At 33.9% G+C, this 14436-nt stretch overlaps 2 protein-coding genes across 2 annotated transcripts; both read left to right on the top strand.

The window, feature by feature from the left end:
* Positions 1-290: 290 nt before the first annotated feature.
* LOC145135783 (RNA-binding S4 domain-containing protein) lies at positions 291-3423 on the top strand. Its single transcript, XM_079070000.1, has 9 exons — positions 291-561; positions 940-1040; positions 1154-1359; positions 1459-1564; positions 2264-2332; positions 2463-2527; positions 2616-2714; positions 2801-2900; positions 3125-3423. Exons 1-9 carry the CDS (start codon positions 426-428, stop codon positions 3185-3187), a joined length of 945 nt encoding a protein of 314 aa, XP_078926126.1. The 5' UTR covers positions 291-425; the 3' UTR covers positions 3188-3423.
* Positions 3424-5059: 1636 nt separating this feature from the next.
* LOC145141423 (dynamin-related protein 5A-like) lies at positions 5060-9717 on the top strand. The gene is made up of 8 exons (XM_079074718.1): positions 5060-5459; positions 5639-5830; positions 5934-6140; positions 6231-6659; positions 7747-7974; positions 8061-8256; positions 8514-9057; positions 9475-9717. The coding sequence occupies exons 1-8, from the start codon at positions 5094-5096 to the stop codon at positions 9659-9661; spliced, it is 2349 nt and encodes a 782-aa protein (XP_078930844.1). The 5' UTR covers positions 5060-5093; the 3' UTR covers positions 9662-9717.
* Positions 9718-14436: the final 4719 nt, after the last annotated feature.

Raw genomic sequence — 14436 nt, 5'->3', positions numbered from 1 at the left:
TGATGTACTAAAAAAATAATATAGCGTTTTTTTATTGTTTAGATGAAAATAGATTAGGTTTTTCTAAAAAAAAAAGACTTAAATAAGACTTTTAGAAAATATAAGAGTTTTAGTGCACTTGAAAAATAATATAGTGTTTTTTTTTAACATTAGATGAAAATTTGTTGAGTTTTTATGAAGTTTTTCAATAATAAAAAAAATAATAAAAGAAAAATGAAATGTTAAAAAAAAAGTTTCCAGAAAATTGAGGCTAAAACTGAAAATTTAGAAGACCATCTTTTTAATTATCTTTTGGTTATCGAATCCAAGATTCAAGAGCCAAACTTTACGAGTGGCAGCAAACACGAATTCAAGATAATAACGGTTCATTCGATCTCAAACGGGCACGATAAGCAAGATTCCGGCAGAAGGCAGATACGACGGCCATGGTATCAATGAGCTTCGCCGCCGCGGCACATCCGTTTCTGAAAAGAGCCGTTCAAATAATCCCTAGCCCTAATTTCACACTCCTCAACCATAAGTTTCCTCCCTCTTTATTCCATGCTCCTTTGACTTCTTCAGGTTTCATAATAATTCTCATATCCCTTCTCAAAATTTAGCAATTGGTGTCACGATTTGTCCAATTTACTTGCTTTCTTCTTAATTTTATGTTAATTAGTCATGGGTTTAATGTATACGTACTGAAACTTATTAATTGATCACCCTTTGACTTTGAAAGTCCAACATTTCACCATTTAACTTCAAAATTACATGCAAATTCCGGAAGTTTTCTTGAAAACAATTCTAGCTACTTACTGTTTACAACAGGAACTCAAAATATTGATACAATTGCTGTTAAATGTGTAACAACACCTATAAAGTTTGCATTTTAGAAATACTAGATTTGACCTCAGAAAGGTCAAACCCCTAAATCTTGATTCCTTTTGTATTTCAACTTAGGGACTATTGGTATATGTCATGTGGCACAAGCTATAAAGGGTGACTCTGAGTTTTTACTGAAGGGAGTTGTAAATGAAGAAGTGAAGCATATATTTGAAATGGTAACTATGCATGACAAGGGGTAAAAGGGTAATTTTGCTTTTAAAGCTTCCCGAAACACGAAAAAAAATGCCATTTCTTGATTCTTATAGATTCAAATTTCGGTTTGTATTAGGCAAAACGGGCATCATTAAGGCGTGAAGTTCTTTATACAAATTTTCTCACACCACCCGTGTTAAAGGAGTCGATGGTAATTTTAGAAAAGTTAGCAGATGTTAAGGTTTTCTCTCAAGGTGGTTACCCGGAGGCTGAACGTTGTCGGCTGTCAGTTGGGCATCCGGAAGCTTTGACAACCGAGCCTGACATTGTGGCGGCGATAAGGTGGTTCAGGGTTATTTTTGTCTTTTTTACATTTTAGATTCAAATTTTGGGTTTAAAGATCTTTGATATATTGATTTCTTTTTGTTATTTTTTTTTCAGTATTTCGGGGAACTTTGGGTTTCAACCTTGTTCCCATGGTGACTTTCTTGGCTCTATTCTTGGCACGGGGATTGTAAGAGATAAAGTAGGGGACATTCTTTTGCAGGTAATATTAGAAAAACAGATAAAAACAATAAAGCTGACAGTAAAAAGATACAAACAGGAAAGCTTTTACCGACAGTAAAAAGATACAACAATAAAGCTGACAGTAAAAAGATACAAACAGTAAAGCTTTTACTGACAGTAAAAAGATACAAACAATAAAACTGACATTAAAAAGATACAAACAGTAAAGCTTTTACTTACAGTAAAAAGATACAAACAATAAAACTGACAGTAAAAAGATACAAACAGTAAAGCTTTTACTTACAGTAAAAAGATACAAACAATAAAACTGACATTAAAAAGATACAACAATAAAGCTGATAGTAAAAAGATACAGAAAGTAAAGCTGACAGTAAAAAGATACAGACAATAAAACTGACAGTAAAAAGATACAAACAATAAAGCTGACAGTAAAAAGATACAAACAATAAAGCTGACAGTAAAAAGATACAAACAATAAAGCTAACAGTAAAAAGATTGAAAACAATAAAGCTGAAAGTAAAAAGGAGAAAAACACACAAGGTCAATATTGTACTCTACAATAATTAAAAAATAAACTAGGACCTATACTACTCCACTGCCCTTATTATACTGTATAAGTTTAATTTGCATATACACGAAAAACAAAAAGTGAAGATGAAAAAAAAGAAAAATACATATAATTTGTTGAAAACCATTTGTTTTTTTTGTTTGGTTGTAGGGTGAAAAAGGAGCTCATGTGCTTGTTGTTCAGGAATTAGTTGACTTCCTTACCATGTCACTCGATAAGGTAACAAAGGAATGGACTTTGGTCAATTTATATTTTAGAGAATGTACTTTGAAAGTCAACATTTAAGGGAATAAGTTATAAGTTTATAATCAAATAAGGGTCAATTTCACATAAATTTTATCTATGGTAGGTTGGGAATGTACCCGTTACATGTAAGAAGATGCCATTGATTGCCCTTGAATATGAACCACCAAGGTCATTAACAAAAATAGTATTTTTCTATTTTTATTTTTTAAAATTTTTTGGGTAATAAACTTGACATAAAACTCGATCTTTTTTGTAGGACTAAAACGTTCAAAACAGTAGAAGCTTCTATGAGGATTGATGCCATAGCAAGTGCAGGATTCAAGATTTCAAGATCAAAATTAGTTGCCTTGATTAGGTACAACACTTATGACAATTTTCTTAATATTATTTGAAAAAAATCAATTTTTTTTTTTGCATTAATTTTGGAGCCTTGTGTTTCAGTGATGGGGATGTGCGTGTGAATTGGGTGACTGTGTCGAAGAATAATACAACTATAAGAAGTGGAGACATGATATCTGTAAGTGGGAAAGGAAGACTAAAGGTTAGATAACACAAAACTGTCTTTTTCCTACTAAATGTTGTCTGGATTAATGATATTTTAAAAGACAATGATGAAAAACTTGAGGAAATGGAAAGAAAAATAAGTTGTTTTTTCTGTATTAGGTCAAAAAAGAAACACATGTATATGTTTATTAAATAAAAAAGAAACAACACATATTTTTTTGGTTTTGTTAAATATCACCTTGGTGTTTTGCATTTGGACAGATAGGAGAAGTGAATGAAACCAAGAAGGGAAAGTTTGCAGTTGAGCTCATACGATTTCTATGATCTTCATAGTGATGATGCTTGATCGATATTTTGAAAGTTGAAACTTAAAATGGGTGAAATGTGGGCATTCCTTTAAACTCAAACGGGTGTTTTGGAAAATATGCAAACTCAATGGGCTAGTTTCACATGCTTGTATAGTTGCTCTAAGGTTGTATTGAATTTGACTATTGAGTATTGAGATATGTATGTGCTTCTTAACGGGTTAATTATTAAAAAGTTTCAAAGTTTTTAGGCCATTTTCGGTTTTTCCCTATATATTTATTTGAATTATTAAAAAAAAATGGCAATGAATGCTAATCGGTTACCTACCAAGGTTTTGTATTATTTGGTTGATAAACCCCTTTTAAGACACTTATCTTTTACTTTTAGAGTTTTACTAAGATATATCAATATCAAATAGAATGTTTATAACTATATAGATTTTTTAAGCGTAATTCCTTAAAAAATGAATACAATATTATAATAATCAAAATAAAAATAAGATGATATATACACACAAATAAATATAAGTTGAAAAACAATACATATAGAAATGGGCTTTTTAGGCCCACTTACTATCTTTATTATAGGGTAATTACACCAATCGTCCCTCGTGTACATGTCAGAAAGCATGTTTAGTCCCTATTTTCAAAAATTAACTTGGATCGTCCCTCGTTTGCATAAAACTTGTACTTTTCGTCCCTGATATACATTTTTGTTGCGCATCTAGTCCTTGACAGATCTAAAATGACGATAATGCCCTTTTTCTATTTCTTTTCCAATTAATTTAATGTTATTATTATTATTTTTAATTAAAAAAGAAATATTCACCACCACTCCTCCCCCTTCACTTACCCAACCCATCTATCCACTTTAGTGTGTTGTTGGTGCTCATCATCTGGTGGTCGTCTTCTCCGGCAATAATTTTAGTTTCACTTTCAAAATCGAACCCCATAACTTAAGCTACACACAACCGTAAAGATCCCATATGGTTTTCTGATACTGAGATCTTGCGGATATCGCCGCTGTTGCTGCCTAGGGTTTTACTTCTAATGCTTGATGAACCTTCTTGCTCCGATTCTAGCCTCCATCGCCATCACAGGTAGAGGATCTCGAGGAGAGGAGAAAGAATCTCCCCTGAAATCTTACTTACGTCTAGCAAGAGATGGAGAACGAACAAGTAGTCCAAGACGTTGCTGTCAATGCGTTGATTTCTTCATCTCCATCACCAGTTTCTTCTGCTTGGATTTTGATATCAAAGAGTGCTTCGGATAATGCTAATAGCTACTTTAGAGAACCGCCATAATTTGTTTTGGTCGCCGCTTCGTCGCCTCAAGTCTTTTGTTCATACCTAAAATCTCCTCTTCTTGTGGTTTCTGCTCCTGTTTTAACCTCTCAAACTCCATTGTCATCTCTAAAAATCAAGCTACAGATATGGTTTAAAATGGGTTTCAGAAGGGAAGTTTGTGAAGAAGAGCTATGGTGGTGATGGCATCGACCAGTGGCGGTGTTAATGTTGACCGGTGGTGATGTTCTTTACCGATGTTAGTGGTAGGATCAATATAGAGGAAGAAGGGGTGAGAAAGAGGGAGACGAGCTGGGGAAGGGAAAGGGAGGGATTGGGGGTGTAGATATTTATTTTATTTTTCTTTTTTTCAATCTAAAAATGATAAATAAACAAAATAAAATTGAAAAAGAAAATTTTAAGAGCAAAATAGTCATTTTATGTCAATAGGGACTATGCATGCAAGAAAAAACAAAACAAGGGACCGTCCGAGTTAATTTTAGAAAATAAGGACTAAAGATGCGTTTTGACATATGCATGAGGACCGTGTAATTTACCCTTTATTATACAACGGCTATCATGTCCCAAATTCAAACAATTCAAACTGAATCCAACTCTCCCTCCCGCTCTCTGCATTCTGCAATGGCGACCTCCAATGGCTTCCTAACAACGCCAACCAAAACCACACTAAACGATAAAAATTCTTCTTCATCTGTTTCAAGGAAGCACCACCGTTCTCACCAGAAAACCACCGAATCGTCGTCTTCCTTCAAGGCACGATTCGAAGCCTACAATCGCCTTCAAGCTGCCGCAGTTGCATTTGGAGAAAAGCTTCCAATTCCTGAGATTGTAGCCATTGGAGGTCAGTCTGATGGAAAGAGCTCGCTTCTCGAAGCACTTCTGGGATTCCGATTTAACGTTCGCGAGGTCGAAATGGGTACCCGTAGACCTCTCATACTTCAGATGGTTCATGATCCTACTGCTCTCGATCCTAGGTGTCGATTTCAGGTCAGTTCCAGTTTCCCCCAATTGCATATGATCGTGTGTTAAGCATAAAGTTAATTTGTAGTTAGGGTTTATGATTGAATGTTAGGTCAAATTGGAGCATTTTTCTTTGAAACAGCTTCTATATGCTTGTAACTTCAGTTATTTCTTGTTTGATTCTCAAATTTCACTTTAAACAACAGGAAGAGGATTCTGAGGAATATGGCACTCCTCTCATGTCAGCATCTGCAGTTGCAGACACCATCAAATCAAGAACAGATACACTCTTGAAGAAGACTAAAACTGCAGTCTCTCCTAAGCCAATTGTGATGCGAGCTGAATATGCCCATTGCCCTAATCTCACAATTATCGACACTCCTGGATTTGTTCTCAAGGTAATACACATATAATATAATCACAAGTTTTTGAATCAACATCAACATCAACATTTATATGCATGTTTATGATCCTTATAACTTAAGAAACTGTAATTGTTAGGCCAAAAAAGGTGAACCAGAGAGCACACCAGAAGAAATCCTATCAATGGTCAAGTCATTAGCTACCCCACCACACAGAATCCTTGTATTCCTTCAACAAAGTAGTGTGGAATGGTGCTCATCTTTATGGCTTGATGCCATTCGTGAAATTGATCCAACTTTTCGAAGAACTGTAATTGTTGTCTCCAAATTTGATAATCGCCTCAGGGTATATACACAAACATTCAAAATCCTTCTAAGCTAATCTATAATCTATATACCAATTATACAGATTTAAAAAATGTAATAATTCTTGTAGGAATTCACTGAAAGATGGGAAGTGGATAGCTACTTAAGTGCAAGTGGCTACCTTGGAGAAAATACACGCCCCTTTTTTGTAGCTCTACCAAAAGACAAATCAACAGTTTCAAATGAAGAATTTCGCCACCAAATATCCCAAGTGGATCTTGATGTATTACACCATTTACAAAACTCTGTGAAAGGTGGATTTGATGAAGAAAAATATAAATCCCAAATTGGGTTTTCATGTCTTAAAGATTACCTTGAATCTGAGCTTCAAAAGAGATATAAAGAAGCTGCTCCAGCAACTTTGGCATTGCTTCAACAACGTTGCAGTGAAGTCACTACTGAATTAAACTCCATGGATTCCAAAATTCAAGCTACTTCAGATGTTGCTCACCTTCGTAGATCATCAATGTTGTTTGCATCTTCTATCTGCAACCATTTGGTATAAAGTTGTTCTTCATTAACTTTCAACTTGTATAGCTAGTATCTGCTTCCTCCTTTTTGCTAGTATCCATACAATTTATCTGCTTTATTGCTAGTATCTGCTTTCACTGTTTCTGTATCCATACAATATTTATCTGCTTTCATTGTTTCTGTATCTAATTCAATATTTATCTGCTTTATTGCTAGTATCTGCTTTCACTGTTTTTGTATCCATACAATATTTATCTGCTTTATTGATAGTATCCGCTTTCACTTTTTATTTATCTGCTTTATTGCTAGTATCTGCTTATACAATATTTATCTGTTTTCACTGTTTCTATATCCATACAATAGTTATCTGCTTTATTGCTAGTATCTGCTTTCACTGTTTCTGTATCTCCATATAATAGTTATCTGCTTTATTACTAGTATCTGCTTTCACCGTTTTTGTATCAATACAATATTTATCTGCTTCATTGCTAGTATCTGCTTTCACTGTTTTTGTATCCATACAATATTTATCTGCTTTATTGCTAGTATCTGCTTTCACTGTTTCTGTATCTCCATATAATAGTTATCTGCTTTATTACTAGTATCTGCTTTCACGGATTTTGTATCAATACAATATTTATCTGCTTTATTGCTAGTATCTGCTTTCACTGTTTTTGTATCCATACAATATTTATCTGTTTTATTGCTAGTATCTGCTTTCACTGTTTCTGTATCTCCATATTATAGTTATCTGCTTTATTGCTAGTATCTGCTTTCACCGTTTTTGTATCAATAGTTCAATACAATATTTATCTGCTTTATTGCTAGTATCTGCTTTCACTGTTTTTGTATCTATACAATATTTATCTGCTTTCACTGTTTCTGTATCCATACAATATTTATCCGCTTTATTGCTAGTATCTGCATTCACTGTTTTTGTATCTTTACAATATTTATCCCGCTTTATTGTTAGTATTTGCTTTCATTGTTTCTATATCCATGCAGTATTTACCTATTTACCCTTGGGTAGAGGTTGCCTACATCTTACCTCCCTCTTAACCCCCAATATGGTATTGTTATTGTATATATCTTGATTGAATACATGTTGGATGAAGGGATCACTAATAGATGGAGCAGCGGATCCTGACCCAGAGCAATGGGGAAAAACAACAGAAGAGGAAAGATCAGAAAGTGGAATTGGAAGTTGGCCTGGTGTTTCAACTTCTTTAAAGCCACCTAATGCTACCCTTCGCCTTTATGGTGGTGCTGCTTTTGAAAGAGTTATGCATGAGTTTCGTTGTGCTACATATTCAATCGAATGCCCTCCTGTTTCAAGAGAGAAGGTAGCAAAAAAAAAAAACTAAAATTCACTTAAAGACGAGTGATTTTTTTTTTTTTAGATAATATGATTTTGAATGTGTTTTGATAGGTGGCGAATATAATACTTGCTCATGCGGGTAGAGGCGGCGGGAGAGGGATTGTGGAGGCGGCTGCTGAGATTGCCCGGGCAGCTGCCCGATCTTGGCTTGCCCCAATGCTTGATACTTCTTGTGAACGACTTGCTTTTGTGTTGAGAAACCTCTTTGATCTTGCCATTGAGAGAAATCACCTCTCCCATGCTAATTGTAAGCTCCTTAATTTTATGGTTTAGGGTTTAGGGTTGGTTGGGTTGAGATAGACAGATTTGAAAATTTCTCAACCCAACCCAACTCAACCTGTTTATATTAAACAATATAAACAGGTTGAAAATTTCAACCCAGCCCAACCTGTTAGATAAACATCTAACAGCTTGAAAATTTCACATGATACTTTTGAGGCATGACTATCCACGTCAGAAAAAAAGACTATGACTGTGAGTGTGACTGTTTTTTTTTGTTGACAGATGCAAAAAAGATTGTGGATATGGAGGGATACGTAGGATTTCACGCCGCTTTAAGACACTCGTACAATTCTTTCATACACAATCTTTCAAAAGAATGCAAACAACTTGTTCGCCATCACCTCGATTCAGTCACAAGCTCATATTCTCAAATATGTTATGAAACCGATTCCATTACTCCATACAGATATCAACATTCAACATTATTTCTTGAATTATCAGAACATAAAACGAAAACATCTAGAAAAGAAAACATACCCAATAAGGACATGACACCTGGCAAACTTGTGGACCCACGTGAAGCTTACATGACTATCCCTGAAACCCCTTCGCCTGACCAACCATCTGATGATAATTTTGTCATTAAAAAAGAAAATGACATTTATAAAAGGCCTTCAAGGATTCATGGTAACAATAATAATTTGAGATCGGGTTGTTCGTATTCTGAGATTTGTTTATCCGCTTCACAACATTTTGCACGAATTCGTGAAGTTTTGATTGAGCGAAGTGTGACATCAGCGTTGAATTCTGGTTTTTTAACCCCATGGTATGTTTCTAATGTTTTTTTTTTTTTTTTTTTTTTACATATGAAACTTAAAAACTTTTTTCGATATTTGTAGCTTCTAATGCTATTCTAGATGTTTTTATTATAGACTTGATTTTTTTTCCCCATGTGGGTAGCCATAAATATCATGTTTTTATTTGATATACATCAAAAACTTGAAAACTTTATTCATATACTATCACATAATTCATAGCTTTACAGCTTTTAATGCTTTCATATGTTACCTTTATGTAGGTAGCCATAAATACAATGTTCTTTTTTTCAACATTTTCATCAAAAACATTAAAACTTTCTTCGATGTTATTGTTTGTTGCTTCTATATACTTGTTTTTATAAGTATCATGTTTTTATCCTATATAAATGTCATGTTTTTATAAATTTTTTTTTTCATGTGGATAGTCGCGAAAGGCTAATGGTGGCACTTGGATTGGATTTATTCGCTGTAAATGATGAAAAATTTATGGATATGTTTGTAGCCCCGGGAGCAATTGATGTACTACAAAATGAACGCGAGTCTCTTCAAAAACGTCAAAAGATATTGCACACTTGTTTGTCTGAATTCAAATCTATTGCTAGATCACTCTAAAATGGTTGATGTTTATGTAACAACTGATATAAATAAATAAATACACATTTATAACAGCTTTTTTTGGCTCTCTAATCTAGATAATATCAAACAAATATTTTTTTAGTTTTCTCATCTCAAGGAATGTTCCATTAAGACTTTTGATCGTTAAGCATTTAGGGTGTTTGGTAAATTTAAAATCAACATTTAAATACCTTCCGCTGAATCAACATTTTCATCATACGTAACGTTTTTTATTATTATTATTTTTATTTATTTATTTTATTTTAGTTTTTAAAAGTTCAAAAAATACTTTCCTTTTCTTAGATTCTTCTTTCTAAAATTCAAGGTTCTAAATAACGCAAGGCGTGTTTTGACGGCAAGGTTAAAGTTAAGCCATGACAAGCTTTGACAAGCCATGACGTTTTTCAAGGCGTGACTAATTTATATATATATTAAAAGAGATAAATCATATAATTATTGAATTTTATCAAGTATATCAAGTTTTTAGAAGTGTTATATTAGTATTTAATATAAAAAGTTAACAAAAACTCAATTATTTTAGGCCCCATAAAAAAAAAACAAAAAAAACTTGCGCCATAACGCGATAAGGTGCGCCTTGACACGTTATTTGGGCGCCACGCTTAACACACCCGCCTCGGACGTTTTCGTAACGGTTACACCACGCCTCACGCCATGACACGCTTTTTAGAACCATGCTAAAAGTTCAAAATGGGTACCAAATTTGAGGTCAAACCAGTAACGTGTTTAACAGGAAAATGACTTATGTGGGTAATTAACTATTGCCTTTGTATTCATTTGGTCACTTCTTTTTTTTTGTTTTTTGTTTTTTGTATCTGATTTACCATTAAACTTGTTGTAGGTGTTCACAGAAACCATTGAAACCGGCTATTGAAGGTTTCCGACAGTTTCTTATCTCCAATCGTCTTATCCGGCGAGCCTCCGGCAAAAATGAGTTTTCCGACAGATCCTTGGGTCTCGGCTGGATGACTTAGCTAGAGGTGGTGATGGTGGTTTATCGGTGGCAAAAGGGAGCTGGCAGGTGGGTTCCGGTGATGGCAGGAGGAGGTGGCAGGTGGCTTGCTGCCTCGTCCCTTCTTCGTTTTTCTGGCAGCAAATCGACAGGAGGGTGGAGAAAGCTAAGCAGCAGCACCGGTGGTGGGTGCCGCTTGGATGACAGTTGAGAAAAGTCCGCCGGAAAAACTCATTTTTACCGGAGAGTCGCTGGAGATAAGAAATTGCCGGAAACCTTCAATAGCCGGTTTCAATGGTTTTTGTGAACACCTACAACAAGTTCAATGGTAAATGAGATACAAAAAAAAGGAAAGTGACCAAATGAGTACAAATGCAACAGTTAATTACACTCATAAGTCATTTTCCCCGTGTTTAACATCCAAAGTGGAGCTGTACTTTTTTTTTTTCCATTCGAAATAGAGGAAGTAATAACGAAGCAAAGTAGATGTTTTGATTGAATAAGTTGCTGATATTTTTGAAAATATAATATATTTGTTGCACAACCCTACTTCTGATTGCAAACGTTCACCTTTGTTTTTAGGGTGGAATGTAGGGGTGTAACCGACTTGAGCCAACTCGTGAGATACTCGAGACCGACTCGAAAAATACTCAAAATTGACTCGGCTTAAGTTGAGTCGAGCTCGAGCTCAAGCTACTCGAGTACATTATTAAGTCGAGCTTCAATATTGGAATACGTGGCTCATGAAGCTCACGAGCTTAAAGAAGCAATATTATATCTACACATTTACCTTATGTTTTATTCATATTTACATATTATAGGATCCGAGTCGAATCGTGCTCATGAGCTTAATAACATTTCTATTGTAAATTAAGGTAATTTTATTTTCTTAGTAGTTAATCGAGTCGAGTCGAGCTCCAACTTGAAATTAAGGCCCAAGTCGAGTTTCAAGGTTGGTAGTGTTCGACTCGGCTCGATTACATCCATCTTTCCCACCCTTCAATCCACTTGTCTAAGTAATGCTATCATTTCATTCCACATTTTCATCTCATAATACATGAAAACTCATACTATTTATATCTTTCAACCCACTCAATTTTTTATATTTTGTGTTTTCAATTAAACTTATATTACTAATTTAAAACTAAAAAATTAAAAACAAAATAAAACATAAGATTTTTTGATGAAAAATAAACTACTATGTATGGAGTTAAAAAGATAAAACAACAATTTAAAAAAAAAATACATGATAACTAAAATCCCTAAAACGATGACTAAATTTCTGAAATAAAACTCTAAAACCCCTAACTATATTTTTCAGCATTTCGTCGTTTCTTCCCAACCAACGTTTGCAACACACTTCTAGTCATGGTCAGGTCATGCAGAATGAGAGAAAAAGTTGCATACCTTGTGTCCGTCTCCCGCTCCAATAGTCTAACTTGTAGTTGCTCGATTTCTCACACGATTCACAATTTTCCATCTCGATATTTTCTCTCTCTTCGGCCTCCACTTTACTTACATATCGGATGTCGTCGTTTTCGTTGACGAAATTAACTACTATCGGAGATTTTGTGGATGACGATATCATTTTTTTTCATTTTATTTTCTTCAAGGCTGTGAGTCTTCAATATGAACGACTTCTGGGTCCGAATCCGTATGGAAATTGTGCATTAGAAGAGATTGTGTAGGCATTGGAAGATGATATTTTTGTTCTTTTTTGATGAAGGGAGCGGGGAGTTTTCAGTGGCTTTTATGACGCACAACCATTACGCGTAGTGTTTCAGAATATCCCAAGCTCTTTCATGAGGAAAAACTTTTATTTTATTAAGCCCACGATACTTGCTTTGTGCCAATTTTAAAACATTGACCTCAGATCTCCCGCTAGGAAGATTTATTCAACTTTCGGTTGTAGATGACATTGAAAACGTTACATTTTTTTCGAAGATCCTTCCAATTTGAAATCATTTGATGCCTTGTCCGATCCAACTCTCCTACTTGAGCATTAAAATGGTCTAGTACCCGCTCCCAAAATGCCTCAAACCATTGTTGGTTGTCATTTTCCTTATCTCAAAAAACATTGATATACGCTTTAGCTAAAGCCAACTCTTTATTTTTTGGTCAATTTTTTATTTTTGTTTTTTTTGTATAATCCCGTTCGGTCTCCACGACGGTTTCATGGTCGTCATTTTTTTGTTCATTTTGGAAGGGAGCGGGTCCGTTACTGGATTCTTCGAATTCTAGGTTTTGAGCATCACGAAATTGAAAGACCTTGGGAGGAGAATACTTTTATTGGGTTTCCGAAACCGATTGAGAGAACTGTATATACATATTATAACTAGTATTAGCTGGCGGAAGCCGAAATTGGTTATATGATTGTTGCCTCGAGACTTGTTTATATTGTTGTTGATAGTTTGGGTTCGTGGATAATATGCCTTTTGATTTTGAGTATCAAGAACAGAAAATGGAAAATCTTGATGATCGTTTTCGTTTCGCCGGTTGCGTATTTGGCTAGAACCGCTTTGTTTGGATTTTCAACGAGAATCCATTTGGAGTGGAGTTGGATTAAATTGAATGAAATAGAGAAAAATGAATGAAATTGATGAAAATAAAGAAATTGTATAGGAGTACGTGTGATTATACGACGGAAAAGAAGTATTTTTATTTGTAAAAATGTGTGTATAGTTAGGTTATAATGCGGATGACATCTATTGTGTGGATGTAAGGATGAATATGGACCAATGGTTTTGGTTATTTTAAGAATTTGATTTACCAATATTATTAATTTAAAGAAAATAGAATATATGTCATTTAATTAAAAAAATGGTAATATTGTACATTTGCATTATCTTCAAATTAGGAAACATGAGTTTAATTAATGAAATTTTTGGAATTTAAGGATCATTTGATTCTTTTTATTTTAAATTCTGATTTTTTTTTGATTAATTCAATTTTTATTCTAACGTTATTGTGTGTTTTACCCGATTTTTTATTATGCTAGAATGACTTTCTAACCGAATGACATTCTATGAGAATGTTAGAATACTAATTCTGCAGAATAACATTGCATTTGAATAACATATCATTTGAAAGGTTAAAACATTAATGTAAAAAGATATATTCTTGCAGAATCTGTTTACACTTTTATACGAATGAAAATAAAATACATTTATAAAGTGAAATACATCAAATAAATAGAAAAATCTAAAAAAACATTCTTGCAATTCTTGAAGAATCCCCATTTGCTCTTGGTTTGTTTCCGATATTTATGTAATGTAACACGTAAAAGATTCATTTTTTAAATAATACTATGTCATTGATCTGCAGACCTGCAAACAGAATAATAATAGGCATTCTGTGAGAATCTGAGTATTACATAAAACACATGTTCTTGATATAATATTCTGTTAGAATGTAAAACAAATTCGAGGTGAACTCTAAAAGATGTTAAATGTTTAAAGAACAAATACAATAAAATGAAATTTGATCAAATGTAATTTAAGATTCCATGTTTGATGGACTTGACTGTTCTTAGGAGAGATGGTGTAGGGAATTCAATTCCATTTTTCTTGTTCTACTAAAAGAACAGAAAACCCCAAATGAAAAATCCAAAATTATAATCAACTCTAGAACAAGACTTTGGAATTAACAAACTATCATAGGAATGACGATTCTGGAAAAGTAATGATCTAGAAATTTCAAGATTCTCATAATTATATAATTATGACCAGGTGATGATTTCAAAATCAAAATACATAAAGCAATGTAGAAAAAGAGACAATGATACATACCTCCTTGCAGTATC

The sequence above is a fragment of the Lactuca virosa genome, chromosome 9 (assembly GCF_052849685.1).
Source record: "Lactuca virosa cultivar CGN04683 chromosome 9, Lactuca_virosa_CGN04683_v6, whole genome shotgun sequence".
NCBI classification, from domain to species: Eukaryota; Viridiplantae; Streptophyta; class Magnoliopsida; order Asterales; family Asteraceae; genus Lactuca; species Lactuca virosa.
This window is presented reverse-complemented; position numbering and strand designations above follow the sequence as displayed.